This window comes from Poecilia latipinna, unplaced genomic scaffold (genome assembly GCF_001443285.1).
Source record: "Poecilia latipinna isolate Pla-1442-1.1 unplaced genomic scaffold, P_latipinna-1.0 Scaffold1256, whole genome shotgun sequence".
NCBI classification, from domain to species: Eukaryota; Metazoa; Chordata; class Actinopteri; order Cyprinodontiformes; family Poeciliidae; genus Poecilia; species Poecilia latipinna.
Window position 1 is genome coordinate 152,830 of NW_015113872.1, and position 26,121 is coordinate 178,950.

The window sequence follows — 26,121 nt, forward strand, 5'->3', positions numbered from 1 at the left end:
TCATACCAAAAGTATCTGTATTATTTTCTTTTTATATTTTTTATTAGAAGGATATGTATCCATTGTCTTCATGTATAAAGTGTGAGGGGTTTTTATATTTAAACCTTTAAAAATGGTAGTTTATCTAAACATGGCAACAAATTTCGTATATTTGATCACAAATACGTTGCATCTGTTGCTCAAAACAAGTTCTTTTAACTTCTCTGATTGTAAAGATTGTATGCTACTGATTTTAAATATTTTTCTTTCAGATTTTTCCTTCAGTAGCTAGTAATTCCCACGGTCCCTGAACGCAGCGCGGCTCATAGCTGATCTTTGTGCGAAGCGGAGCAGCAGCGGAGAACAAGCTCAGTCCGAACAGAGGAACACAGAGGAGAACAGCGGCTCTGTAGGCCAGAAAACCCTCTCTACAGCGATCAACCAGCCACAGCGACGATCCTAACATGGTAAGAAGATGTTTTAAAGGCCAGAAGGGAGTTTAGTGTCGCTGTTTTCTGACGGGTTTAGCTAGCTGGCTAGCTGGCTAGTGCTAAACGGTTAGCGAACTGTTTTCCTGACTCATTATCGACGCTAAGGCTGCCATTTTACACCAGGTACTGTCTGTCCTGACCGCTGCTTCTACCTCAGGGGAGACAGTATCCATATATAAAGAAATATAAGAAAAACTCATGTTTATTTGAGTGGGTAATATGTGGAAACCCACGATGTTCCGTGTCCAAAAGCACGTCTACCCTGCGGCTAGGCTGCCGAGCTAACAGGCTAATACGAAGCAGCTAATGAGACTTAGCAGCAGTGTTGCGTAGCTGTGTCAAACTCCGATCTGAAGCCCCATTAAAGCGTAATCCCAACTTTTAATTGGTTAAATATAAACTGTGTAGCTCCAGAGTTTATTTCCTGTGACTCGTCGTGTCGGGGGAGCCTGACTTTAACACAACCAGACCCTGAAGGGAAGCCGTCGGCCCGCTGGCGCTCTTTCAGGATCCTGGAGATCCTGGAAAAGCTTGAAATCCAAAACCTGACAGACAGGAGATGTGGCGAGATATTCACCCAACCTCTGGGCCGGTTCTGCCCCACTGATCCCTGCTGATCTGGTTGGAAAAACAACAGAAAATCAACGGGGAGACAAATTATCCTGGAGGCCAGTTGGCACCAGAAACTGCTCAGGTGTTTTTTCTTTATTTATGATCCAACCTAAAATCTCCAAACTGCATAAACTGGTGCTCAAGTTTTTCTCTTCCTGCATTCCTATTTGATTTAACTGGTAAAGTGTTAAAAAACAAAGTGAGAGAAAATCTAGACAACTGGAGTCACTGAAAAGATATTTTAATCTGTTGGACAGGGGAGATTTTAATACTTTTATCTTAAAACAATAATGTAAAAACCAATGTGGAGCTTTTAAATGATGCTAAGATGATATGGTGAAACATGAAGAAAGCTGCAGCATTTTATAAACAGAAATTCTGAGATAGTTAATCTTTAGCAAATCACATTGAATCAAGATCATTTTTAAATAAACTAATTATGAAAAATTAGCATAATATTTTCTATCTGTATTAATGATTATTCTGTTTATTTAACCCTTGAGGCATCTTTAAATTAACTAACTATACATTATTTTTATCTTCACTTTCTGTGCATTAAATCTTTTCAAAACTTCTGACCTGTCCACAGATATGATGGTTTCCATATATTTAATATCTTGCTGGAGACTTTTAGATTTTTATGCACCATGTTTGTTTAAGAGCAAACATCCAAATTACGTCATATTTCCTAGAATAAATATCAATGTAGAATATTTTTAGATGGGTGTTGCAGCCTGAACTAGGCCACAAAATAACATTGATTTTGAGACATTATATTGTTTTGGAGGTTTGGGAGATAAAAGAAAAAATACTTTTTACTTTTAGGTCCCAAAATAGAACATGTCATACAATTGTAATAAAAGTTCAACATTTCCTTTGTTGCCTTTTTACTTTTGACATCAACAATGTAATTTAGTTCCACAATTCAGGAAAAGCTCATTTTAATATTTAGTGCATAACAAACTTTCTGCAGGATAATTTCTTTATGCAACAGATAAATTACATTTTTGCAGGTAAATTCTTGAATTTTATTTATAGATTTGGATAATTTTTAAAAGAAAATCCAATAATCTTGATATAAATCAGTAATGTTTTTGTCAGACCAAACTTGCCAGAAGTCTTATAACCAGGCAAGCTGAGGTCTGCTGGACTAGTTTTATAAACTCGGAAATATTTTAAATTTTAAATATTTTTGAAATGTAACAGGAACCACAGATGGATGGAGAATCGGATCAGTTCATCCTTTGGCCAGTTTCGTTAATCTCGCATGTAAATTAACCCCTTCATGCTCTCCATTGTTTATTAGCCTTTAATATTTGGGTATGAAAATGATAAAATCTCACATTTAGATCTGCATGAATCAGTCGACTCTTCTGGAAACGACAGACTCTGTCCAGTAATCACAGCTAAACCCTCCGGCTGATCAATAATATTGATTGTTCTCATATTACCACATTTCCTCAGACTTTAACACGTCATTAAAAATGATTTTGGAGTCGTCGCCTGTCAAAACGAACCCAGAAAAAGTGCAGGAGTTGGAGCTGATGTATGAAATATTCACCGTTTCAGGATAAAGTCAGCAGTTTAACACAACAAAACCACTGAAGTTATAGTTTAAACTCTAAATGCCTTCGACTCATTGATATAAGTTTAGACAGGTAAAAGTTCATGAATTTTGTCACCTGGAAGTTTTATATTTATTCATATTTTGGCTCAGTTGTAGAGAAACTAAAATAATCTCTGCAGTTTCAGACGTCATTAATTCCTCTTTTAAATGATAAACTTGGTTCTTCTGGCAAAGGGAAAGAATCAGGTTTTCATCACGGCTTGTTAAAATAACTCAATGTCTTTGCATTTTAAAATCCCAGATTTTTAAACCTGAACAGCGTTGATGATGTCAGGAGGCTCCTGTGGGCGGAGTTATCGTTCCTCTTTTCATATCGGTGTTGGTCATCCCGCCGGCAGACGGATCTCAGGTCTGCCTGGGATTATTCTGACATGTGACTCCAGACCCACCGTCTCATTTCGCACCTGTAATTTCTGCTGACAACAACCTGCAAACATTTGTAAATATTTAAAGAGTAAAACTGATTTGACGTTGAGTCGGCAGATTGCTGCGCTGCAGAAAGTTTCCTCTTGGAATGATGTGGAGTTTTCCTGAGCAGGAAAACGTTTGTTTACAGTTGGTTAAGTTTTGACTGATTGGTTCTTTCTTACTCTCTTATTTAACTGGACTTTGTTGTTTCTGGTGCCGGACTCGTTTCAGCTTCGTTTAGATCTCCTCTCTGAACTGATTGGTGCGTCTGAACACCTGTAGGAGGTTTCATCAGAGGTGTTTATGCTGCGGTGCGACGCTCCTCTGGTCCATCAGCAGACTCATTCAGAACCGGATCCAACACTTTGGTTCAGAACCACTCAGAGTCTCTCCTGTAGAGAGAGAAACTCAACTCAGAGATTAGCATCAATAATCACTGATATGAAGGGAAACTTTTCATCCATGAAGCCGTTAAAGTCCAAACTGCCTGAATGTTTCAGCTTTGCTTCTGTTCGTCTTTGGATCTGGAATAAAACGTAAATCTCCTCCCAGCTAGACGCTGATCTACTGAACCACATCTGGACTCATCAAGCAGATTTTATTTTTATTATTCTGAGGATAAAAGCTGAATCAGAGAGGAAGCCTGTGCTGCAGGTTCCTGATGGATTACATTTAGGCTTTAAATATAATATTGTTCCTTTTTATGCAACAGGATGAAGTTTTTAACCTTTTCAGGAAGAAACAGCAGTAAAATATTTAACCTGCTTCACCTGCTGCAGGTGATCCTGAAGGTTTTACAGGAAATTTGACAAAACTGATGAACAAGAGAAAAATCAGGAAAATGTTTTATTGCTGAAAATGTTATGATTTTATATTTACCAACAATCCAAACAAAACTTTATTATCCCTTCTGCTGGTCAACAAAATAAAAGTTTTCAATCATTTCTACTTAAAACATTTTATTATATTTAATATAAAGGGAGCTGTGATCTTGGTAATTTGGGTCATTTTTTCCCGTCCTGCTGCAGAAACAGATGATGAACAGAAACGAGTCGGAAACCATGGCAACCGACCAAGCCGACTCTGTTTCCATCAGTCTGAACACATTTCATGCATCTTCTTCCTGTTTTCACTAATTAGAACAGTTAAAGATGCAGTTTCATAGTTAATACGGTGAATTATTTGTATAAATGTCTGAAATAAGAACCGGAGCGGCTGCCTGTTGTTTCCTGTCTGCTTTTCTCTGGACTGATGTGAAAAACTGAGAGGATTTTAACCAAAGTTTTATTCTGGACTTTTATTCTGTTTGTTGGACTTTAGGAAGTTTGGGTGGAAGTTTCCCTCCAAGTTAAAATGCTTTCTGTTGTTTTTCTCATTTTCCATCCAGTTTATTTTCTCAGGGTTATTTATGGAGGAGCGACTCCAGTAATAAATCAGACTGGTAGCATAATAAAACGCCTCCCAGTGTTCCCAGTGTTCCATAATAAGAATCCCCTCTCTGCATGGCTGCATGTTGATTCTTATGGATGTCCCTCACAGCTTGCCGTAGACGATGAGCGTTTTGGTCCCGACTCGGTTCTGGTTCATTGTCTGGACTTCCAGCAGGAACTGAAACAGAACCGGTTCTTCAGCTTCCTGATGGCCGGGTCCGGTCAGAGCTGGTGTCCTGCACCGGCTCGGTTCAGGGCCTGATCTGGTCAGAACCGGGTCAGACCTTTTGGACCTGGTGTCCTGCTCCGGCTCGGTTCCGGCTGCAGGTGACCTCCTCCAGGTGAGAGCGGCTCGCTGTGAGGGAGAGGAAGTGGACTAATCCGTGTTTATCTGCGCGGCATCAGAACCAGCAGAGTAAATCCGCCTGCTTCCCTCCCAGGTCAGCTGGTGAAGGCGGGTCCAGGCGGAGGACAGCGCCACCCAGGCGTGCAGAGCGGCACTGCGTCCCGTCGCCAAGCTCCGCTGCAGCCGCCAGATGGACTGCCGGCTCTGAGCACGCAGCGAGTCAGGACCCAATCAGCCGCGGAGAGGAGCCAGGAGGGAGCAGGACCGGGTCGGGAGAGGAGAGAGGAGGCGAGGGGAGCCAGCATGTCGTCCAACCGGACCCAGAACCCCCACGGACTGAAACAGATCGGCCTGGACCAGATATGGGACGACCTGCGGGCGGGAATCCAGCAGGTCTACACGCGGCAGAGCATGGCCAAGTCGCGCTACATGGAGCTCTACACGTATCCTCCATCACAGCTGGAGGTACCGGCGGCGCCGACCCAGCTTCACCCGGGTCCAAATCAACACTCAGAGGTTCTGAAAACTGAATTTAAAAACTATTTAAGCTGAGTGCCTTCGTACAGTAAACAGTAACTCATTAAACTATTAAGACCGACTGTTTTTAGTCCAAAACCTGCTAAATTTCCATTGACAAGCAGGTGGAAGGAAAATTGAATTAATTTAAAATACAGGAAACTGATGTGAATCAGATTCTGATAGAAACGATTGAGTTTCTGAAACCTGGTGTTGCTGCGGCATCAGAAGCTGTAAAACAGATTAAATTTATCCACCTGAACAGTTTTTACCTCCAGGTGTTGAACTTGATTTGCTCTGATGTTTTATTTCCTTCACTTTGAATCCTGGATCCTTTTCGTTTCACCCAGAACCTGAAAGTCTGTCGGCTTTCAGAAGTTTCACTCAGACGAGTTTTCATAAAACATGTTTTCTGCTGAATGATGATCCTCAGTGCTTCTTGTTCAGGAACGATACAGACCAGCTTTGGTCTTCGTTTCCAGAACATTCCTAAAACGTAGCTGTCACTTCTTCTCTGGTTTGACTTTATTTTATCTGGTTGTTTTCTGGTCGTCGTACTTTGAGGCATTTCGCTGCTGCAGACAGAAACCTCTGACTCCTGAGCTGACTGGTTTTATTGGGGGAGTTCTGGGTGATTTTCATTTGTCCCGGTGAGTCCAGTTCCTTAACGCGGCGCGTTCAGACACGTCTATAACTACTGCACCAGCGTCCACCAGTCCAGCCAGGCCCGGGGCTCCGTCCCTCCAGCCAAACCCTCCAAGAAGTCCACCACTCCGGGCGGGGCGCAGTTCGTCGGCCTGGAGCTCTACAAGCGGCTCAAGGAGTTCCTGAAGAACTACCTGACCAGCCTGCTGAAGGTCAGTCCCCGTCTGGACGGCCCGCCCCGCCGCGGCGGCCCCTGACCCCTGTCCCTGTCCGCAGGACGGCGAGGACCTGATGGACGAGTGCGTGCTGAAGTTCTACACGCAGCAGTGGGAGGACTACCGCTTCTCCAGCAAGGTCCTGAACGGGATCTGCGCCTACCTCAACCGCCACTGGGTCCGGCGGGAGTGTGACGAGGGCCGGAAAGGCATCTACGAGATCTACTCTGTGAGTCGGACCACTTCCTGTTGGCGCGGCGCTGCTTCCTGCTGACATGTTCAGGCATTTAATCAGGAAACAGGTTAATGTTTGAAATGTGAGAATCTGACCGGCTTCCTGTGTTTCCTGCAGCTGGCGCTGGTGACCTGGAGGGAGTGTTTGTTCCGACCTCTAAACAAGCAGGTGTGTTTACGTTCCCTCCCAGCTGCTGGGCGAGAAAACTGAAGCAAACAGAGTGTGTGTGTGTGTGTGTGTGTGTGTGTGTGTGTTTACCCTGCTGGTCGTCGCGCTGCAGGTGACGAACGCAGTCCTGAAGCTGATCGAGAGAGAGCGGAACGGTGAGACCATCAACACCCGGCTGATCAGCGGCGTCGTCCAGTCCTACGGTAGGTCCCTGAACACACCACGGCCCGTCTGACCCTCGTTAAGCCTTCAGGTTCCTCCTCCACCAATCAGGCTTCAGCTCCTTTCCAGTCCAACCTGCTGGTTTCAGTTGATTTGAATTTAATAAAGTTTGTGGTTCAGCAGCTACAGCGACGACTCAGGATAATCCAGCCTTTGCAATAAAACTCTTAATTTGTAAAGTTTGATAAGAAATGTCTTATTTACTGCTGATTATTTATATATTATGTTGCAAAAATGGCTCCAGGAATGCAGCAGGATTTACATTTAGAGGAGAAAAAGTTTAATTCAGTTTGAAATCTCCTTTTGAATGAGAGATTTTTAAACTTTGATGGGTAAGAAAAACCAGAGCAAGTTCTGATTCTGAGGTTTTGACTTCAGGCGCCTAAAATCTGAAGAAAGGAGAAACTGAAAATAGAAAATAATGTATAAATGTTGAAGATAAAATTATTTTTGTTGCAGTTTCTAGAACAGAGGAATGGAAACGTGTTTCTGCTGTAAAACACTGCAGTTAACACAATATGGCAATTTAAAAAGTGGAAAATGTGCAAAAGCCGCTGCAGTTTGTTACTTTATTAAAAACAATTTTTATGTATTTGTTAAAAACATCGTTTAAAACGGAAAACCTGGGAAAAGTGGAGCTGCTTTGCCTTTTGCCTGGCTAACTAGAAACAACCAATCAGAGCCTGGAGGCGGGGCTTAGTGCTGTCAATCACCCTCTGCAACTTGCTTTCTGCTTCGCTGCAGCTAGCAGAATGCTAAGGCTAGTTAGCATAGCCACTGATGACAGAGTTTTCCTGTAACAGTGAGTTGTTTCTCCCCTGTCAGTAGTTCCAGCAGCGTGTACATGAGGATGATTGACAGCAGTTAGAGCCGTCTCCTGTCTCTGATTGGTTGTTTTGGTCAGGAGACGCTCATTTTCAGATTATCTGCCTCATAACAAACGAATGTAAAGCCATATTTTTAAATAAAAATGAGGTACTGTAGCTTTAAGTGTGGTCTGGTTCTGATCCAGTGGAGCTGGGCCTGAACGAGGAGGACGCCTTCGCCAAAGGGCCCACGCTGTCCGTCTACAAGGAATACTTCGAGTGCCAGTTCCTGACCGACACGGAGCGTTTCTACACGCGCGAGAGCACCGAGTTCCTGCAGCAGAACCCGGTCACTGAGTACATGAAGAAGGTAAGCGGCCGCCGCCGCGCCGCCCCGGCCCGCCGCCCTGGTTCTGACCGGCTCTGACCCGCAGGCCGAGGCCCGGCTGCTGGAGGAGCAGCGCCGCGTCCAGGTCTACCTGCATGAGTCCACGCAGGACGAGCTGGCCCGCAAGTGTGAGCAGGTTCTGATCGAGAAGCACCTGGAGATCTTCCACACCGAGTTCCAGAACCTGCTGGACGCCGACAAGAACGAAGGTAACCAGGTTCTGCTCAGACAGGCGGGGCGGCGACCCGGTTCTGAAGGGTTCTGCTGCTGTGTCCAGATCTGGGCCGGATGTACAACCTGGTGTCTCGGATCACGGACGGGCTGGGCGAGCTGAAGAAGCTGCTGGAGACCCACATCCACAACCAGGGCCTGGCCGCCATCGAGAAGTGTGGCGAGGCGGCGCTCAACGTGAGGAGGCCCGACCCGGTTCTGGTTCCGGTTCTGAGCTCCTCCGTCACGCTGACGTGTTTCTGTCCCTCAGGACCCCAAAGTCTACGTCCAAACCACGCTGGACGTCCACAAGAAGTACAACGCGCTGGTCATGTCCGCCTTCAACAACGACGCCGGCTTCGTGGCCGCGCTCGACAAGGTACGGCCTAGTCAAAGCCCCAGCGCCCGCCGCATTACTGCACTGGTTATGTTTGTGATGCTGGGACCAGAGGAGGGAACCTTTGGGAAAAATGTATTTTACTATCGTTTTGTTGTCGTTTCCTCCTGTTTTTCCCATTTTGAAAGAGAAATTTCCACATTTACACCCAGAGAAGCAGGAAAAGATTCGATTAAACGTCTCAGATTTATGGGGAACCGATTGGTGGCTTTAGTAGAAACTTTAGTCTGTTGGGTGGAACTGTTGGCAGAGGGAGCAGAGGGGGAAGGTTTAGTGTGTAACACCTCTCTGTCTCTCAGGCCTGCGGCCGCTTCATCAACAACAACGCCGTCACCAGGATGGCCCAGTCCTCCAGCAAGTCCCCCGAGCTGCTGGCCCGATACTGCGACTCCCTGCTCAAGAAGAGGTGTGTGTGTGTGTGTGTGTGTGTGTGTATGTGTGTGTGTGTGTGTGTGTGTGTGTGTGTGTGTGTGAGAGAGAGACACAGGGCTGGGTTATTAATCAATTTATCCATTAATTAAATTAGTTTCTTTTAAGGTTTAATTTTTGAAACGTGTTTTTCCACCAATCCTCTTTGGGTTTCTGTAGTTCTGTACGTCAGGGCGGCCATTTTGTTTTTGAGCTTCTATTTATTTAAACTTTGACTTCAGGTTCAACTTTATGACAAAATGTTAGGAACATTCTGTGATTTTATTTTAACTGATTTTAAGGTCAAAATACTACAGGATACTGTCGTAATAACATGAAAATAAAGTTGTAATAGTAGAAGAATAAAATAGCTAAAGCTTAGCATCTTGTGAATTTATACTTTGGCATCAGTTTTAGAAATAAGAAAATATTTAATCATCAAATTATCAATAACTGAAATGGAGCAAATTGACATATTTATTAGCTTTAATCCTCAGTTTTACAACTAACAGAAGAAAAGAGAAATAAAATCCACTTTTTGAAAATATTTTCTTTTTGAGAAAAATTAGGAAAAAATTAGTGGAAAAATCTTTTATTTTGAAGTCGTATCGAACTGCCCTAGTTTTAACGTCCAGGTCAAAGGTCGTGACCTGATGCTCAACCTGTTTCCTGTTTTCAGCTCCAAGAACCCGGAGGAGGCGGAGCTTGAGGACACGCTGAACCAAGTGGTGAGTTTGACTGGTCCTCCGTCCAGATGGAGGTTCTGACCCGTCCTGACCCGCCTCTTCCTCCTCCTCCTCCTCTTCCTCAGATGGTTGTGTTCAAGTACATCGAGGACAAAGACGTTTTCCAGAAGTTTTACGCCAAGATGCTGGCCAAGCGGCTGGTGCACCAGAACAGCGCCAGCGACGACGCCGAGGCCAGCATGATCTCCAAGCTGAAGGTGAGAGCTGACCCGACCGGACCGGACCCCAGACCCGCCTCCAGCTCACTCTCTCTGTGTGTGTGTGTGTGTGTATGCAGCAAGCCTGCGGCTTTGAATACACGTCCAAGCTGCAGCGGATGTTCCAGGACATCGGCGTCAGCAAAGACCTCAACGAACAGTTCAAGAAGCACCTCAGCAACTCCGAGCCGCTGGACTGTAAGCCTGCCACCGTTACCATGGTGACCATGGTGACCCCGGTTACCGTTACCTCAGCTTCCTGTGTCTCCTGTGTTTCAGTGGACTTCAGCATCCAGGTGCTGAGCTCCGGGTCCTGGCCGTTCCAGCAGTCCTGCACCTTCGCTCTGCCCTCAGAGGTAAACAGGAAGTCCCTCCTCCTCTTCCTCCTAGCACCTTCATCTCCATGGTAACGGTGTGGCGTTTGTGTGTCTGCAGCTGGAGCGGAGCTACCAGCGCTTCACGGCGTTCTACGCCAGCAGGCACAGCGGCAGGAAGCTCACCTGGCTGTACCACCTGTCCAAAGGAGAGCTGGTCACCAACTGCTTCAAGAACAGGTAGGCTGGAGCGGACCGGGCCGGGCCGGACCAGGCTGGAGCGGACCGGGCCGGGCCGGACCAGGGTGGAGCGGTCCTGATCAGATCGGGCCGGTCCGGACTGGACCGGACCTGATCGGACCGGTCCTGATCAAACCACCTGCTACCTGCTTTTTTATTAGCATCCAATCTGATCCAGGCTGAGAGCCGTTAAGTTGAACTAATTACACAAATTTTAAGAAGTGAAGAATTGTAATGTGTTTTTCCCTTCAATTAACTCAGTTATACATTTTAATCTCTAATTTTTACAAGAACAAACTGTTGGTGGTAAATTTGGTATTAAAACATCCAGATGATCTGCTACATTTACGACGATTTCTGTCACAAACCTGAGACTTTATAATGTTTCAGATTTAATATTTAATACATTTATTGTTTTTAAACATGGAAAACTGTAATTTTTACACCCAACTTATTTTTTGATAAAATGTAAATTTTTAAAATGAATCTATAAAATGTATTTAATTTCCTTTGTCTTAAAACTGCATGTAAACAAACATTGGGTAATTTAACCCCTTAGCTCCCAGGTGGAGCAGTGAAAATGCTAAATGCTAACTAAGTCCAGATGGATTTTAATCAGCATCTCCTCCTAACAATGATTCTCAATGTGTTGGTTTTTAATGAAAGTTGTCAAAATATTAATTATAATGCATGAAAACATTTTCAGCTGTTGGAAAACAATAATTCATGAAAATGTGAAAGAATTTCCACATAAAACGATAAAGAAAATGTAAAAGTTTTTTTAAGAAGTTGGTTTAGAATCTTTTTTCATTTCAGTGCAAAACTCATAATTAACACTTGAAAACAATAAATTATTAATAATAATGTCAAACCTGATCAAATCATATGAAACCGAGTTGAATCATAAAATGCGGTTTTGCTGTGTTTGGTCGGTCTGACCCGGTTCTGGTTCTGGTCGTAGGTACACCCTGCAGGCCTCCACCTTCCAGATGGCCATCCTGCTGCAGTACAACACGGAGGACAGCTACACGGTGCAGCAGCTGACCGACAGCACGCAGATCAAAACCGTAAGCAGGCTCTGGACAACTGCAGCTCACGCTCTGGTTCTGGTTCTGACCGGGTTCTGTGCTTTCAGGACATCCTGGTTCAGGTTCTGCAGATCCTGTTGAAGTCCAAACTGCTGGTGAGTCCAGCCGAGCCGCCTGCAGGGCTGAGCGCGGCCACAGGAGGGCGCCAAACACAACCGGCTGCACATAGAACAAACCGGCCGGTTCTGGTCTCAGGTCCAAACTCTGTCCTCCGCAGGTTATGGAGGACGAGAACGCCAACGTGGACGAGGTGGACTTCAAACCGGACACGGTCATCAAGCTGTTCCTGGGATACAAGAAGTCCGACTCACTTATTTATCATTGGTTTACTATTTGACATAAACTGAACAAAACAGGAATAACTGGTAGTTATTACAGTCACTGGTGGTTATTACGGTCACTGGTAGTTATTACGGTCACTGGTGGTTATTACACTCACTGGTGGTTATTACACTCACTGGTGGTTATTACACTCACTGGTGGTTATTACAGTCACTGGTGGTTATTACACTCACTGGTTGGGCTTTTCTGTGCATTAAAATACAGTAAAAATACAAACATTTCCTGCCTAAATATTCATAAACAACCTTTGCAGTAAAATTGTAAATATAATATTAACTCTAATACATAAACTCAGAGTTTGATTCTTTAAGTCTGTTAGGAAAGATTAAATCAGGATTTATTCATGTAAACTAGTGTTTTAAGTTCAGATGTCAGTTTTAGAAGTTTAGTTTAAATTTTTACAAGTTTTATATGAAAACTGACCAAATGAGGTTCTATGTGGCTCTAAGCTGCAGTTTGTAACTTTTATATTTTTTACATATTTGTTCAAACTGTCAGAATGTCGTGATTTATAATCTGCTTCTCTTTCTCCCAGTGCTAACTGGAAGCAGCCAATCAGAGCCTGGAGGCGGGGCTTATCACTGTCAATCACTTCTCCACCCTTTGCTCTCTGCTACATGGCAGTTAGCATAGCCTGTCATGAAAGCTAAGCTAGTTAGCATAGTCACTGATGGTGGCAGATCAACGGTTTTCCTGTAACGCTGAGCTGTGGCTCCACCATTAGCACATTTAGCAGTGACTACACGTGGTGATTGTCAGCGCTAAGCCCCGCCTCCTGGCTCTCATTGGATGTTTTTGCTGCATTTCAGTCGATCTTTCACTGATTATTTGTCTCATAAACTCATAATCTGGTGACGATTTTAATAAAGTTCCTGCAGCTCTGAGTGAGTGAAGCTTCCCTTTGGGTCGGCGCCGTTCCGGCCCGGTTCTGATGGGTTCTGCTGGTTCTGCTCTGCAGCAAGAAGCTGAGGGTGAACATCAACGTGCCGATGAAGACGGAGCAGAAGCAGGAGCAGGAGACGACCCACAAGAACATCGAGGAGGACCGGAAGCTCCTGATCCAGGTCAGCCGACCCGCCGGTTCCGCTTCCTGCCGGGCCGCAGGTCGGACCTGTCACAATAAACCGCTTCCTGTGCGCAGGCCGCCATAGTGAGGATCATGAAGATGAGGAAGGTTCTGAAGCACCAGCAGCTCCTGGCTGAAGTTCTGAACCAGCTGTCGTCCCGGTTCAAACCCAGAGTTCCCGTCATCAAGGTACCGCCGACCCGACCCAGGTTCTGACTGGGAAAGGGTTCTGGTCATCCACCAGCATCTGAACGATTCCACTTTACCCCTGTTAAATGGTTCTAATGGATCCGAATGGACCCAGTTCAGAAAACTTGAAGGAAAATCCCAAACAGCTGCAGATTTAATCTGGATTAATAAATTATAATGGAGTAGTTTTCTAACGGAACCAGAACTTTTATTTACCAACAAACATTTTTGTAACCTTAAAAATATAATGAATAATTATCTTGATGTTTTTGTTGAATTTGTTTAAAACTGTATTAATAATCTGAGCTTCCATCCTGGTTTGCTGATGGAGCGCTTTGTCTCCCCCTTGTGGCCAGAAATGCATCGACATCCTGATAGAGAAGGAGTACCTGGAGCGAGTGGACGGAGAGAAGGACACCTACAGCTACCTGGCCTGATCTCATCGCCGCGGCGACTCCCCTCACTTTGATTTTTATTTGTAACCTTTTTTTTTTTTAATTTGATGTCTGAGTAAATAACGTGTGGATCTGAGGGGCGGAGCCGCCCAACCATGTGGCCGCACCAAACAGGAAGAGGAGGGTTTGTGCTGCGATGAAGGAAGAAACGCCCCTGCTGTCGAGGCTGGGAAACCCCGTGTACTCGCTCGCCCGTCCCATTGACTCGCCCTCATGTTGTAAATAACAGACTGTAAGAGGAATGAAACCCTTCTCTGCATAGTGCAAACGTTCATGAATTAGTCTGAGGAGCGCCGCCGCACCCAAAGGTTCTGCATGCTACCACGGCGACCGCACGGCGAGCCAGGCCGCTGAGCGAGGATCGGACCGGCGCCGGCCGCAGGCAGGAGGCCGGATCCATTACTGAACGGTGGACATTTGTATAGTGTGGTTCATTTTCTAAATGTGTGATAAATAAAAACAAGGAAAGATTTCTCTAACGCCGCCTGCTGGAGTCTGTGGGTCAGAACCAGAACCAAACCAGTTCTTCTGGCTTAAATCCCTTTAATGAGATGACAAATGTTGCTGTTACACTGCCAGTCAGCTGGCTGAACCAAATGTTGAGTAGCCAACTGCAGATAGTTACATTATGAGTCGTCGGCCCCAAACGCCTCATATTTTAGAGGCATGAAATATTACAGCAGGTTTGTGTGTCAGTCATAAATACTTGCAGATGTTGGACCGGTTCTGATCAGGATGGGTTCAAACATCCAGAACCGAATCTTTCTTTGAACCCGAACGGATCGGCACAGAAACAAGCCAGAACCATTCAGAATATTTTTAATCTGCAGAATCCCTGTAAACGTTACAAAAATCAGCACCGGCGTCAGAAGAAGAAGAACCTGAAGTTTAACGGGTCGGGTTCTGTTCGGAACCCGGCCCGGCTCAGCACCAGTGACGTGGTTCCACAGGAGGAGCCCGGCTGCTTCAGACAGTTCTGGAGGAATGTTCTGGTCCAGTAGCAGAGCATGCTGCGGTTCTGGTCGGGACGTACCGGGTTGGACGTCCAGAACCTCCTGATCCGAAACAGAATCAAACCGTCCGTGATCGGCAGGAAAAACACAAAACTAAAAAGGATTAAATCCGAAAAACCGGGTCAGAACCGGTTCAAACGCGTTAAAAAGGAAACCCTGGCATCCTGTTGCCACGGTAACAGCCCGTCTCACACATGTTGCTGACCACTGTCAGTCAGCTGGCTGAAAGAATCCGTCACCATGACGACAAATTTAGACTTTCATTTGCACAAAAACAGAAATCATAACGATGAAGGTTCTGATATTTCACCAGCCGAGGGTTTGGTTCTGATCCGGTTCTGATCCAAACAGAACCCGAGGGTCCGGTTCCTCCAGTGAAGGATCAGAACCAAGCAGAACCCGAGGGTCCGGTTCCTCCAGTGAAGGATCAGAACCAAGCAGAACCCGAGGGTCCGGTTCTTCCAGTGAAGGATCAGAACCCAGATGAAACCTGATTTTAAAAACTAAAACTGAGCACCAGGTGACAGAACCGGGCCGGTTCTGATCCGTCACCAACAAACCGCTCCCAGCTTCTCCAAACAGAATCAGGTTAAAACACAAACATGCACAGAACCGCCGGGAGGTCCGGTCAGCGGTTCTGGATCAGCACCAGGTCCGGTTGACCCAACAGGAAGAAGTCTGCGGTTCTGGAGAACCCGGACTGAAGCACCAACAGAAGGTCCAGGTAGGAGAGAGCAGAGGTTTGGACCGGGTAGCACCAGAACCAGAACCAGGTTTGCTGGTGTGAAACGATCTGAACACTTTCCCAGGGTTCAGTCTGCGGTTCTGATCCAATAGTCTAACTGGATCAGAACCGTTTGGTTTGGCAGTGTCGGGTCCATCCGGGTCGTGAACAGAACCCTGGAGCTGCTGGTGGAGGAGTTTTGGTCCCGAGTGTCGACTTTTGGTTCCGGTTGGGTCCAAATGTCCGGACCGGAGAGGAGCGCTTGTTGACGGAAAATAAAAAATGTAGAGAAAAAGTTTCCTGAAGATTTGAAGTTTGTTTGGGTCTAAGGCGTCCGGGTCAGAACCGCAGGTCCGGTTCAGGCGATCTCCATCTCGCGCTCGATGCCGACGTACTTCAGGGCGTCGGCCTGGCTGTACCTGGAGGCGGAGACATGATGACATCATCAAAACGAGACGCCGCTTCAAAACGACTAAATAAATGAAACTCCAGAAGATTAAAGACTAAAAATAAAACCACGAGGCGTCAAAATCAGAAAACGATTTAAATATTAAACTAAATAAAAAGTGACTCAAGTCATAGAAATAAATATTTTTCCTGATTTTCTATAAAGTTCAACAGGCTTTTTAAAGTGTTAATATTTTATATTTAAGGTTCTGATCCTGCAGCTTGGAGGTAAAAACTGAACAGATTTAACTTCAAAATGTTTTAAAATCTGCTCTAAACTGAAAGGTTCTGGTGTCAAAATGAGGTTTTAAAATTAAATGATATAAAATTTATGACGTGAATATTCCTTTGAAAGGATTCAGAACATTTATTACAACAGATCTAAACATTTATTCATAAGAAACTGAAGAATAAAAGTTTTTAAAAACATTTTATGAAACCTGATTTTTTTCTGCTCACCATCTAAAAACATGGATTTTATGACATAATAATCGTTAAAGTTCAGTGAATAAATCTCGGTTCCTATTTCCTGATTCGGATGGAATCATGGGGCGTTTACTGAAACCACGTAAAAACCATCGTTCACAGCGACGTGCAGTGAGTTTTGCTTATTGAGCAGTGATGCTGGTGCCGCTGCTCAGAGGAGAGTTTGGGCTTTTAATTTGAAAAGCACCACTGATCGTGTTGCTCTGTGCCTGCAGCGTTTTTCTCTCGTCTTCAGAGTCTATTGAAGTTCAGCTGCTTGGTGTTGGAAGTGAGTTTTGTTGTGGTAGAGAATTAAGTTTCCTTTAGACGAGCTTTTTCTCGCTAGGTGAAGATCCGATGTCCGTGTGGGTCGGTATAAACCCGTTTGGGTCGAGGTTCTGCTGACCGACCTGTAGTCGAAGAACAGCTCCTCTCCGGTCTGGATGGCTCTCTTGGCGAAGATCCCGATCCTGTGATCCCCGTTGACCATCATCACTGCAGAGAGCGGACCGAGTTACAGCAGAACCACCAACAGAACCCGTCCACTGCGGTTCTGACCGGCCTACCTTTTGCATAGCAGTTTGGGTTCACAGAGTGATTGGCGAAGCGGATCTTGTTGCCTTTCCTCGTGGCGTCGACAACGAAGTCTGGAGGAGGAAAGATGAAAGCGGATCAGAGTCAGACGACCCGGTCGGTTCTGGTTCTGCTGGGTTCTTACCGTTGTTGAGGTTGAAGAGGAAGCTGCACATGTATTTATCGTAAACCTTCCCTCGGCGGTCGGCTTCGTCCTGAGAGATGATCTGCAGGAGACAGAAAGATGAAGATACCTGGACCAGAGTCCAGATCACTGAACACGACCCGTCCAGAACCTTCTACTGTCCTCAGCCCACAACGACCTCTAATGACCTTTAACCTCAATGGAGGTCAGAGGTCCTCATGGCTGATCGTCCTGATGGTCAAGAGTTAGATGTGGAAACTATGGAAACCAGAAACTGAAGGAAGAGGATGGATGGATGGACGGATGATGGACAGATGGATGGATGGATGATGGATGGACAGATGGATGGATGATGGACAGATGAACACATGAATGGATGGATGAATGGATGGATGAACAAATGGATGGATGGATGAATGGATGGATGAACAAATGGATGGATGGATGGATGATGGACAGATGAATGATGAACAGAAGGATGGATGGATGGCTGGATGCTGGATAGATGGACGGATGAATGAATGGATGGATGGACAGAAGGATGGACAGATGGATGAATGAACAGATGAATGGATGAAATAAAACTTTCAGCGATCAGAACCTCTCAGTAACTCAGACAAGGTGAAAGTTTCTCAGTGTATCTGCATCGTTTCCCAGCCAGAACCAGAACTCAGAGTCCAGTCCAGGTTCTGGTCCAGGTTCTGGTTCTGCTGCAGGCCTCACCTCTCCACAGTACTCGGAGATGAACTCGTTCTTCTGGACCGGCTCCTTGATGAAGATGCCCCACCCGGCCACGTCGGACGGCGCCAGCAGCAGGTGCTGCGACCAGAACCACCGGTTAGGGTCCGATTACATCCTCAGAAGGTTCTGCAGAACCGGGCCTCACCTTCTTGGCGCCGCGCTGGATGGAGCAGTTCTTACAGGAGACGTTCTTGCTGTCCCAGTGGTCGGCGGCGCCGCAGGTCAGGCACAGGTCCGGGTCGCACTCCCGCACCGCCAGGTAGCAGGGGCACTGCTTGGTGTTGCACTGGGCTTTGCACCGGCAGCCCGGGAAGCGGTTCTGACCTGCGGAGACGGGACAGCGGCTCAGAACCCGGCCAGCTGGACCGGATCAGACAGAACGGGGCGTGTGCTTACACTCGGAGCTGCACTGGCAGAACTTCTCGCAGAAGTTCTGCGCGGTGACGCAGGGGCAGGACGAGTCGCAGGGCTGCCGCGGATGGTCGCACGGCTGGTAGTTGTACACGTGGTTGGACGACCCGTCTGCGGCACAACACACACTCAGAGCTACGGGTTCTGTCTGGGTTCTGCTGCGGCCCGGCGGAGCGGTTCTGACCTTTCTTCAGCTGGATCTTCCTGCAGTGCGTGGCCCACAGCCGGTGCTTCCTCTTCTTCTTCCTGGGGGGCGTGTCCTCGTCCTCGGCCGGCGCCCGGGCGATGATGGCCGACTCTTTGACCCGGAACTCGTAAACCTGGACAGGAAACACATCAGGGTTGGTTCTGATGGACCGGATCGGGTCAGGCTCATCCGAGTGAAGCTGCCCCCCCCACCGCTTCAAATCTAACAGAATTGGTCTCGAATGTTTGTGCAGCAAAATTTTTACAATTTTAAAGATATTAATAAAGACTTTTCCAGAGGTCAGAGGTCAACAACATCTTGGAGAGCAGCTCAAACTGAGATGATTGACACCAAACGTTTCATTTTGTAAATGTGAGCTAAACTTTTGCTGCAAACCGTCAGACAGTCTGTCTGATTTGAAGCCTCACCTGTCTGCAGGTCTTGGTGCCGATGAGGCGTGCGATGGCGCAGAAGTTGTCGTAGTACGTCCCGATCAGGACCCGGAAGAGGGACGCCTCGGCGCCGGTCCAGTCCACGGCTTCCGGCTCGCAGGTCAGCTTCATCTTCACCGGCGTCTGGCAGCGAGAGTTCCCCTCTGCAGACAGAACCAGGTTTACCTTCTACTGACAAACGGACCAGCAACGCTCAGAGGAACGGCGTCACTCGAACGCATCGCTGGAGAGAAAAGCTCTGGGTGGAAACAGTTCAGCTAATAACAGCTAACATGCTAACAGCTAACATGCTAACAGCTAACATGCTAATATTAGATTCATCTGATTCAAAGATTTATAAACTTAACCAGATCATGATTTTATTTTCATTTTAATTCATGTTTTAAAGAATTACTTAAAGATCATAATTTATTATTCCTGCTAAACAAATAAAACAAAGTTCAAAGGAAAAAGCTGAGGAAATATTTGAAGTAGTTTTACAAAAAAGACATTATAAAATAAATCCTGAGACACATTTTGAAAAAATAAATGAAATAAATCTGAATTCATAAATCTTAAACGTCCAGCCCAGGTGAGTCTGACCTGAGCTGCTGGTCGTCTCGTCCTTCTTGTCCTCGTCGTCCTTGTCGTTTTCTCGCTCGTCGTCTTTGCTCCCCTCGCGGTCGCTGTCCGTGTCTTTGGTTTCCGAGGAAACGGTGGGCGTGCCGGGCCGGCTGCTGCTGTTGGGCAGTCTCCCGCGGCGCCGGCCAACGCTGCGTTTGGACGGCGTCTTGGCGCGCTCGGCGCCGGCCGGATACTCCCTCACCATCCCGTCCTGAGAGCAGAGCGCCGTTTAATGGCCGCCCCATCGGCCCGAAGGGCCCGAGGGGGCGGAGCCTCACCTGCACCAGGTACATGTAGCATTCGGCGCCACACGGCTTCGTGTTCACCAGGTTCTCCAGGTTCTTACGCTTGTAGGTGTTCGGCGTGGCGTGGAAAGCTGGGAGGGAGAATCTGTTGTCATGGCGACTGCGTGTTCGTATGTGGGGGCGGGGCTTAAGGCGTTTACTCACGGTGGAGGAAGCAGTCGTATTTGAAGCAGCGGCGGCAGAACAGCGTGTGGAAGGAGTGCAGGCTCTGCTCCCGCTGCACAGAGCGAGCATTTGGGCCGTCGATGTTCGGCGTGCATTCAGGAGGAAGAGTGCCGGGAAGCTGCTGCTCGGTCAGCTCCTTGTACCTGGAGCACAGACAGAAACATTACAAACAATAAAAACAGAAATATTAGAAACAAGTCATGATCTGAAAGTTTCTCAGAAAGTAACTATAGGAAGAATTTAAAATAACTGTGGCTTAAGTAAAATTAGATATATGGAATAAATTCTGTCTTTAAACATTTAAAATGAAAAATGTTACAAAATGTTTTGGTTGTAATATTAAAATAAATTCAACATTTAGTGTAAAAAAAATAACATTCTGTAATACATACAATATAAATCTAAGTAGTAAAAATTATCTTTTACAAAGATCTTCATGTTGGGCAATAATAAAAAACCTGATTAAAGCTAATATAACTGTTGGCTTTAATATTAATTTCAGCAAAAAACAAAAATAAAATCAAATGTTTAATTTTTGTCCTTTTTTGCAGAATATTAATTATTTAAAGAAATATTTAAAAATGTAATAAATCATTTTATAACTGCTGAGTTGTAGCTTATTTATTTTACTTGTAGCAAATGAAATATTTATATTTATTTTCCATCTGAACTGTCTGGATCTGCCGTCGTCATGACGACGACCCTGGACACTCACTTCTCCTTCAGCTCCTCAGTGGATCCTTTGTCAGGGAACATGGAGGAGATGGCTTCAAAGATCTTATCAGACGGGAACTTCTTGTTGCTGTCGCTGTTGCTCCGACCTGGGGACGACAAACACGCACACACACGGACGCACACACACGGACGCACACACACACACACACACACACACTTCATCATGAAAATGACTGAAAACTGGACAGGAAGATCTAGAGAAAGCAGAAATGCTGTAGCAGATAAACACGTCTGATTGGCTGAAAGGGGCCGACTGGATAAACACGTCTGATTGGCTGAAAGGGGCCGACTGGATAAAGTGTCTGATTGGCTGAAAGGGGCCGACTGGATAAAGTGTCTGATTGGCTGAAAGGGGCCGACTCGCCTTCGTTGCTGACATGTCTGTCCTTGCTGCCGTCCTCCGGCTGATCCTTGCCGTCACACGTCTCCATCTTCTCCACCTTGAAGTCCTGCTCTTCCTCCTCCTCGTCATCCTCGTTGTCGCTGTACTGAACCATCGAGTTGACCAACTCCACGAAGATCTCGTCGTTGATGAAGCCGCATTCTGAAAACCAGCGAGAGAAAAACTTCAGACATTTCTTTATGTTGCCTCTGAATGCATGTGAACGCCAAGCGGACCAGAGACCGCTCCAAGAGCAGGAAGTGAACCACAGCGCAGGGCATTCTGGGTTCTGCTGAATGTCTTCACGGCTGGACCGACAGAGGAGACGATCCGGCCGTTTAAAGCGGACCAGATGAAGGTTCTGTGAAGACGAGCCGCTCACCTCGGTCTCCATGGACTTTTCCGTCGTAGTTCTTGATCAGCTCCTCTATGAAGGTGCCGTCCTGGTCCAGGATCTCGTCTCCCATGTAGGGGATGTTGTGCAGCACCGTCTCGTCCTCCACCTGAAGGAGAGCCAGAGTTACAGACGGCCGAGGAGGAAACGGCGCCGTGACCACAGGAAGCTGCTCGCACCATGAAGTTCTGCTGCAGCGGCGACCAGGAGTACATGACCGGAACCGAGGCCACGGCGTTCAGCGTCTTCAGGGGGATCACCTGCCGCGGGAACTCAGAGAAGCCGCTCTCCACGGTGCACTGGGGGAAGAGCAGAGCAGGACGTCAGGGTCACGGTCGGGTCGGCGTTCGCCATCAGCAGGAAGGCGGCTCACCTCTCTGGAGGCGCGCAGCGAGCTGACCGACGTCATGATGTGGACCGGCTGGATCCGCCGCGTCTTCCACTCCTGGTTCAGAGTGTCCGTCCGCTCCACGATCTTCTGACGGTTGGAGTTGAACATGCTCTGCAGCAGAGGTGGTTATCAATAACCTGCCTGAATCCCTCTAGAGGTCAGAGGTCAGAGTGTGAACCCACCTTGACCTCGTCGGCCCGTCTGAAGCGTTTCTGCTGCCGGAGCCTCATGTACTCAGACTTCACCCTCCTCTTCCAGCAGGCTGGACCTTTGTCCGAACGCTTCCCTGTCAGCACCATGGTCACCCTGCACACACACACACACACACACACACACACACACACACACACACACACACACACACACACACACACACACTTCACATTTACTAAAGACAGGAAAACAGCTGTTCACATGGGCTTTGAAAACATCTCGTCATATTAAAAACCCCAAATTCCTCTGATGAAGTTGCAGTTTTAGTTTTTAACTTGGTTCAAAAGGGCAGGATCTCCTGCAGCAGTCAGCGCTGCAACGAATACCAGGAGGCCTCTGACTGAAGACTGTTGCTGTATTAGTTTCAGCAAAGACAATATCCCATCAGATGGATGAACCCATCAGATGTTAGCTAGCTCCGCTAATCCACCTCGTTTGCTTTTGCTGAGTCGGTTCAATCAGCGTCACTTAATGTCTGCAGATCGGAGGAGCTGCTACCGATCAGACGCCAGCTTGGTCTAGTTGGTTTACCGTTTATAACATCGGCGTCTTATTTTGTATTTATACTCATTATCTTGGTTTTATCCGTCACAGCACTTTGGGTAAACATATTGTGTCTTTTTTTTATGTGCTTTATAAATAAAATGGATTAGAACGTCAGAGATTCCCATCAGCACCAAGATAACGAACATCTGATGTTTTTCTAGACTGAAGTTTGTCTAATAAACCTGAATACTCCAATATAGAGAAAAGCTAAACAAGAATTAAAGTCACTTCTATTGATTCTTCACAACTGTTTGTAATGTGTTTTTATTTTATATGTGGAAAAAAATACAAACTAAAATAAAAATTTAAAAAATCAAACATGCTGCATTGAAGAGTCTGAAAAGATGGGAGTTTCCAGTTTTGATTAATTAAACAGAATAAAATTAAATAAAAACACATCATATTCAGCTTTTGTTTTCATTTTAAAAATAAACATGAAGTCTGTTTACAGTGCTTTAAAACAGGTTTCTCAGTTTCAGATTTAAATTTAGCAGTTTGCTCCAATATCAGACACTCCGCACTAATGAGAAGTGTAGCAGGAAGTGTCGACTTATTTCAGGACGTTTCCTGCCACGTGTTTCTGCAGGAGCCACAGATAAACTGAAGAGTTGCTGCCCAACATAAAAAGGTTCATTTTGTTTTTTCCAAGAGCAGACCGGTGTTTTTACATGCAAGCAGCTGATTAACTGAACTTTGACCTTTGAGGCGTTGAAAATGAGGATTCATGGATGCAGAGAGGAGGAAGTTCAAACCATCTTTTTTGTCCTTCATAATGACAAAGGATCACATCCCCTACTCCAACATCTTTCTAACTATACGGACAGGTGGAGGTTTAAAGTAAAGGATGTGGATTAGCAGCGCCGGCTAACAACTGGACATGTTACTGTGGAATATCGTCTCTGCTGCCTGGATGATGAGATGTTCAGGCGTCTTCGTCTGATTCAGTGCAATACCAACTGCTACTGGAGATCCGTTCTGCCCACGGCATCACAATCCTTAACGACTGAAGATATTTGGAACATTTGAGTTATGAGATTTTATTTTGGGATAAATATGTTTGAATGAAAAAGGCAAAGTCACTCAAAAGTCAAGAGATCTGCAGAAACTCAAAACAGCAGAAGAAGGCAGGTGAGTCAAAGAGGTTCATGATGACAGATGAACCTATAATAATTCAATTTCTAACAATATTAAAGCAACTACATGGTTTCCTACCATGATGCAGACCTACAGGAAATAATTACCCAGTTAAACTTAAATACTCACTTTAAAAACCAGTTTAACAACAAATCAAACTGGAGATAAACTGGTATGCAGTTTTTCATTTAAAAATAAAAAATTCAGTTGATTTCTGAACCATTCATGATGTCACAAATTTTTACTGTGAATTTATAATTAATACATTTCTATTTCATTAAAACAACATGTAAACACCACCCTGAATGTGGTGTTTCTAACCTCTAAAGAGCTTTAAAATGCTTAATGTTGATGAATTAAAATGTTAAAATCAAACTTATTGTCTTCAGGAGGAATCACTCCAACGTGACTTGATGCCATAAACTGGTTTTCCTTGGACAGGAAACTAATTTTACCAATGTCAATATCTGAACTCAACTGCATTGATTAATATCCAAGACTGAATCAGAATGTGTGAAATTACAGTCAGTTATTAATTATTTCCCCTATCTGATCATTACTATGAACCAGGATCTTGATCATTTCTTTAAGCATGATGGTTATTTACCAGTCGGTTGAAAGTGGCTGGCCGACATGTTTTTACTGACTTACATGCATCATTATTAGAGCTGATCTGCCTCACACAGGTCGAAAGTAAAGAAAATAAGGACTTATTTCTCACAGCTACAGCTGACTGAAATAACCAAACTCTACAAAGGACATTTCTGACCGTCCGCTGAGGTGAAAAGTAACTAAAATTGGGCCAACCTGTCAGATAGTTTCAAGGTGAACTTTCCAAACAAAACCAGGAAGCTTTAGCTGGCAGATATCGTGCTCAGTGCCCCCTAAAAATATGGTTTCCTCTCTTTGCGAACAACTTAAAGAACTTAAATACAGTAAAGTGAAGTTAAATCAGAATGTTAATATATTTAACCTAACTCTACAGTGTATGTGTACGTTTTTCTGGATAATTAAATACTAGGGTACCAATTTGTCTCGAACACCCCGACGTGCTAACTAGCAGTTGGTCAGTTAACAAAGCACCAAGAAGAACCTGGGCCGTTTGGACCTCATGAAACACGGCAGAAACAAACAAAACCAGCACTGACAGCTCCTCTCACCTGGACGACAGGCTCTGGCCTCATTCAACGCAGTGATTCCAGGTAACCACGACGAACACTGGGAGAGCGGTTCTTTGTGTGGGAGCTTAGCCGAAGCGTTAGCTCCGCAGCTAGTTAGCAGTTAGCTCAGCAGGAGGCAGCGATTCTAAGCGCGACAGCCGGCTTTACAGAACCGACCGTCCGTTAAACGGTAAAAGCTTCCGTTCCCACGCCTCAATGTGGACCTTTTGCGATAACACTAATGCTTGTTTTGACGGACCCTGCTGTCATTTGACTCCGTCTTTTCTGAAATCAAACAGTTTATTTTCAATATTTCCGCCTCGACGCGGAGCAGGTTCAAACTGTCCACCGTCTCGCACTCGCCGCCCACTCCGGCTGCAGCAGAGTCAAGAGGCGCCAAACGTTTCGACCAATCACTGAAGCCGATGTTTGGGTCTCAGAGTGTGGTGTCCTGTGATAGGCCAGGGTAACCTACATTGTATCCAATAGCAGTTTGAGATAAAACGTAGGCCCTGTAGCGGGGACATGCGGACAGGTTTCCTTTGTTCTCACATTTGTCAATGTAAAATTATAAATTCAGCTGACAGTAGCCTGTTTGATAATCAAATCAAGTACAATTTCTTAAACAATCCAAAATTATTTAGGTCATGTTGTTGGTAGATTTCTACCCATCTGTGTTAACTGTTATCCACAGATGGAAAGTAACTGTGCTTGTAAAAACTCATGGCGGCCTTAGAAATGCAGTGACGCTTCTTCCTCATCCACCTGCTGCCCTCTGACAGCTCAGCTGGGAGCTTCAGCAGGAAGGTCAGTCAGTAAATGATAATCATGAAACCTTCCCGTTACCAACCTAAAAAGCTAAAACGCTCTGCATTAAGCAGTTTGTTAGTAGGCTGAGGCTCAGCAACAGAAACTGTCAGTCGGAAGAGGGTCGACGAGTTTATTAAGCCACACCTCCTCGAAAAGCTATTGGCTTAAGTCATTATGACGTTTCATGTTGCGTTCACGTTATCATGTAACAATGCCTAAAGTTAAAACACAAGCGCATCAACTTATTCTTAATTTATGTTTTAATAATATTTAGAGACATTTACATGTCATCATTGAGTAGAAAAAGTTTAATAATACAGTAAATAGGTGTAAAAAAATACAAGTAATATCAGAAATACATACATTAAAAAACATTAATTACTTC

General features: G+C 45.4%; 2 protein-coding genes across 4 annotated transcripts; one reads left to right on the forward strand and one right to left on the reverse strand.

Moving 5' to 3' along the window:
* The first annotated feature begins 294 nt into the window (after positions 1–294).
* LOC106961041 (cullin-1) lies at positions 295–19,310 on the forward strand. Of its 2 annotated transcripts, XM_015054518.1 has the most exons (22): positions 296–446; positions 4,988–5,336; positions 6,092–6,266; positions 6,331–6,498; positions 6,622–6,672; positions 6,785–6,875; positions 7,907–8,070; positions 8,135–8,297; positions 8,366–8,496; positions 8,570–8,677; positions 8,995–9,101; positions 9,783–9,831; positions 9,915–10,046; positions 10,127–10,244; positions 10,326–10,402; positions 10,482–10,600; positions 11,562–11,667; positions 11,736–11,783; positions 11,906–11,988; positions 12,989–13,094; positions 13,172–13,285; positions 13,642–14,218. In XM_015054518.1, the coding sequence occupies exons 2-22, from the start codon at positions 5,197–5,199 to the stop codon at positions 13,720–13,722; spliced, it is 2,331 nt and encodes a 776-aa protein (XP_014910004.1). In that variant the 5' UTR covers positions 296–446; positions 4,988–5,196; the 3' UTR covers positions 13,723–14,218. The 2 variants fall into 2 exon arrangements, with proteins under 2 accessions (XP_014910005.1, XP_014910004.1); XM_015054519.1 differs by lacking the exons at positions 12,989–13,094; positions 13,172–13,285; positions 13,642–14,218 and adding an exon at positions 19,299–19,310 and having other exon boundaries at positions 295–446; positions 11,906–12,012.
* Positions 13,770–25,705, reverse strand: ezh2 (enhancer of zeste 2 polycomb repressive complex 2 subunit). 2 transcript variants are annotated; one of them, XM_015054521.1, is made up of 21 exons: positions 24,927–25,705; positions 22,056–22,179; positions 21,856–21,984; positions 21,662–21,781; positions 21,471–21,591; positions 21,071–21,250; positions 20,687–20,792; positions 19,951–20,114; positions 19,780–19,877; positions 19,481–19,712; positions 18,875–19,041; positions 18,444–18,579; positions 18,245–18,370; positions 17,994–18,172; positions 17,831–17,926; positions 17,108–17,189; positions 16,956–17,036; positions 16,800–16,884; positions 15,810–15,896; positions 15,147–15,149; positions 13,770–14,884 (listed from the first exon to the last, which is right to left on the reverse strand). In XM_015054521.1, the coding sequence occupies exons 2-19, from the start codon at positions 22,170–22,172 to the stop codon at positions 15,836–15,838; spliced, it is 2,280 nt and encodes a 759-aa protein (XP_014910007.1). In that variant the 5' UTR covers positions 22,173–22,179; positions 24,927–25,705; the 3' UTR covers positions 13,770–14,884; positions 15,147–15,149; positions 15,810–15,835. The 2 variants fall into 2 exon arrangements, with proteins under 2 accessions (XP_014910007.1, XP_014910006.1); XM_015054520.1 differs by having other exon boundaries at positions 13,770–15,896.
* Between the last annotated feature and the right edge of the window lie 416 nt (positions 25,706–26,121).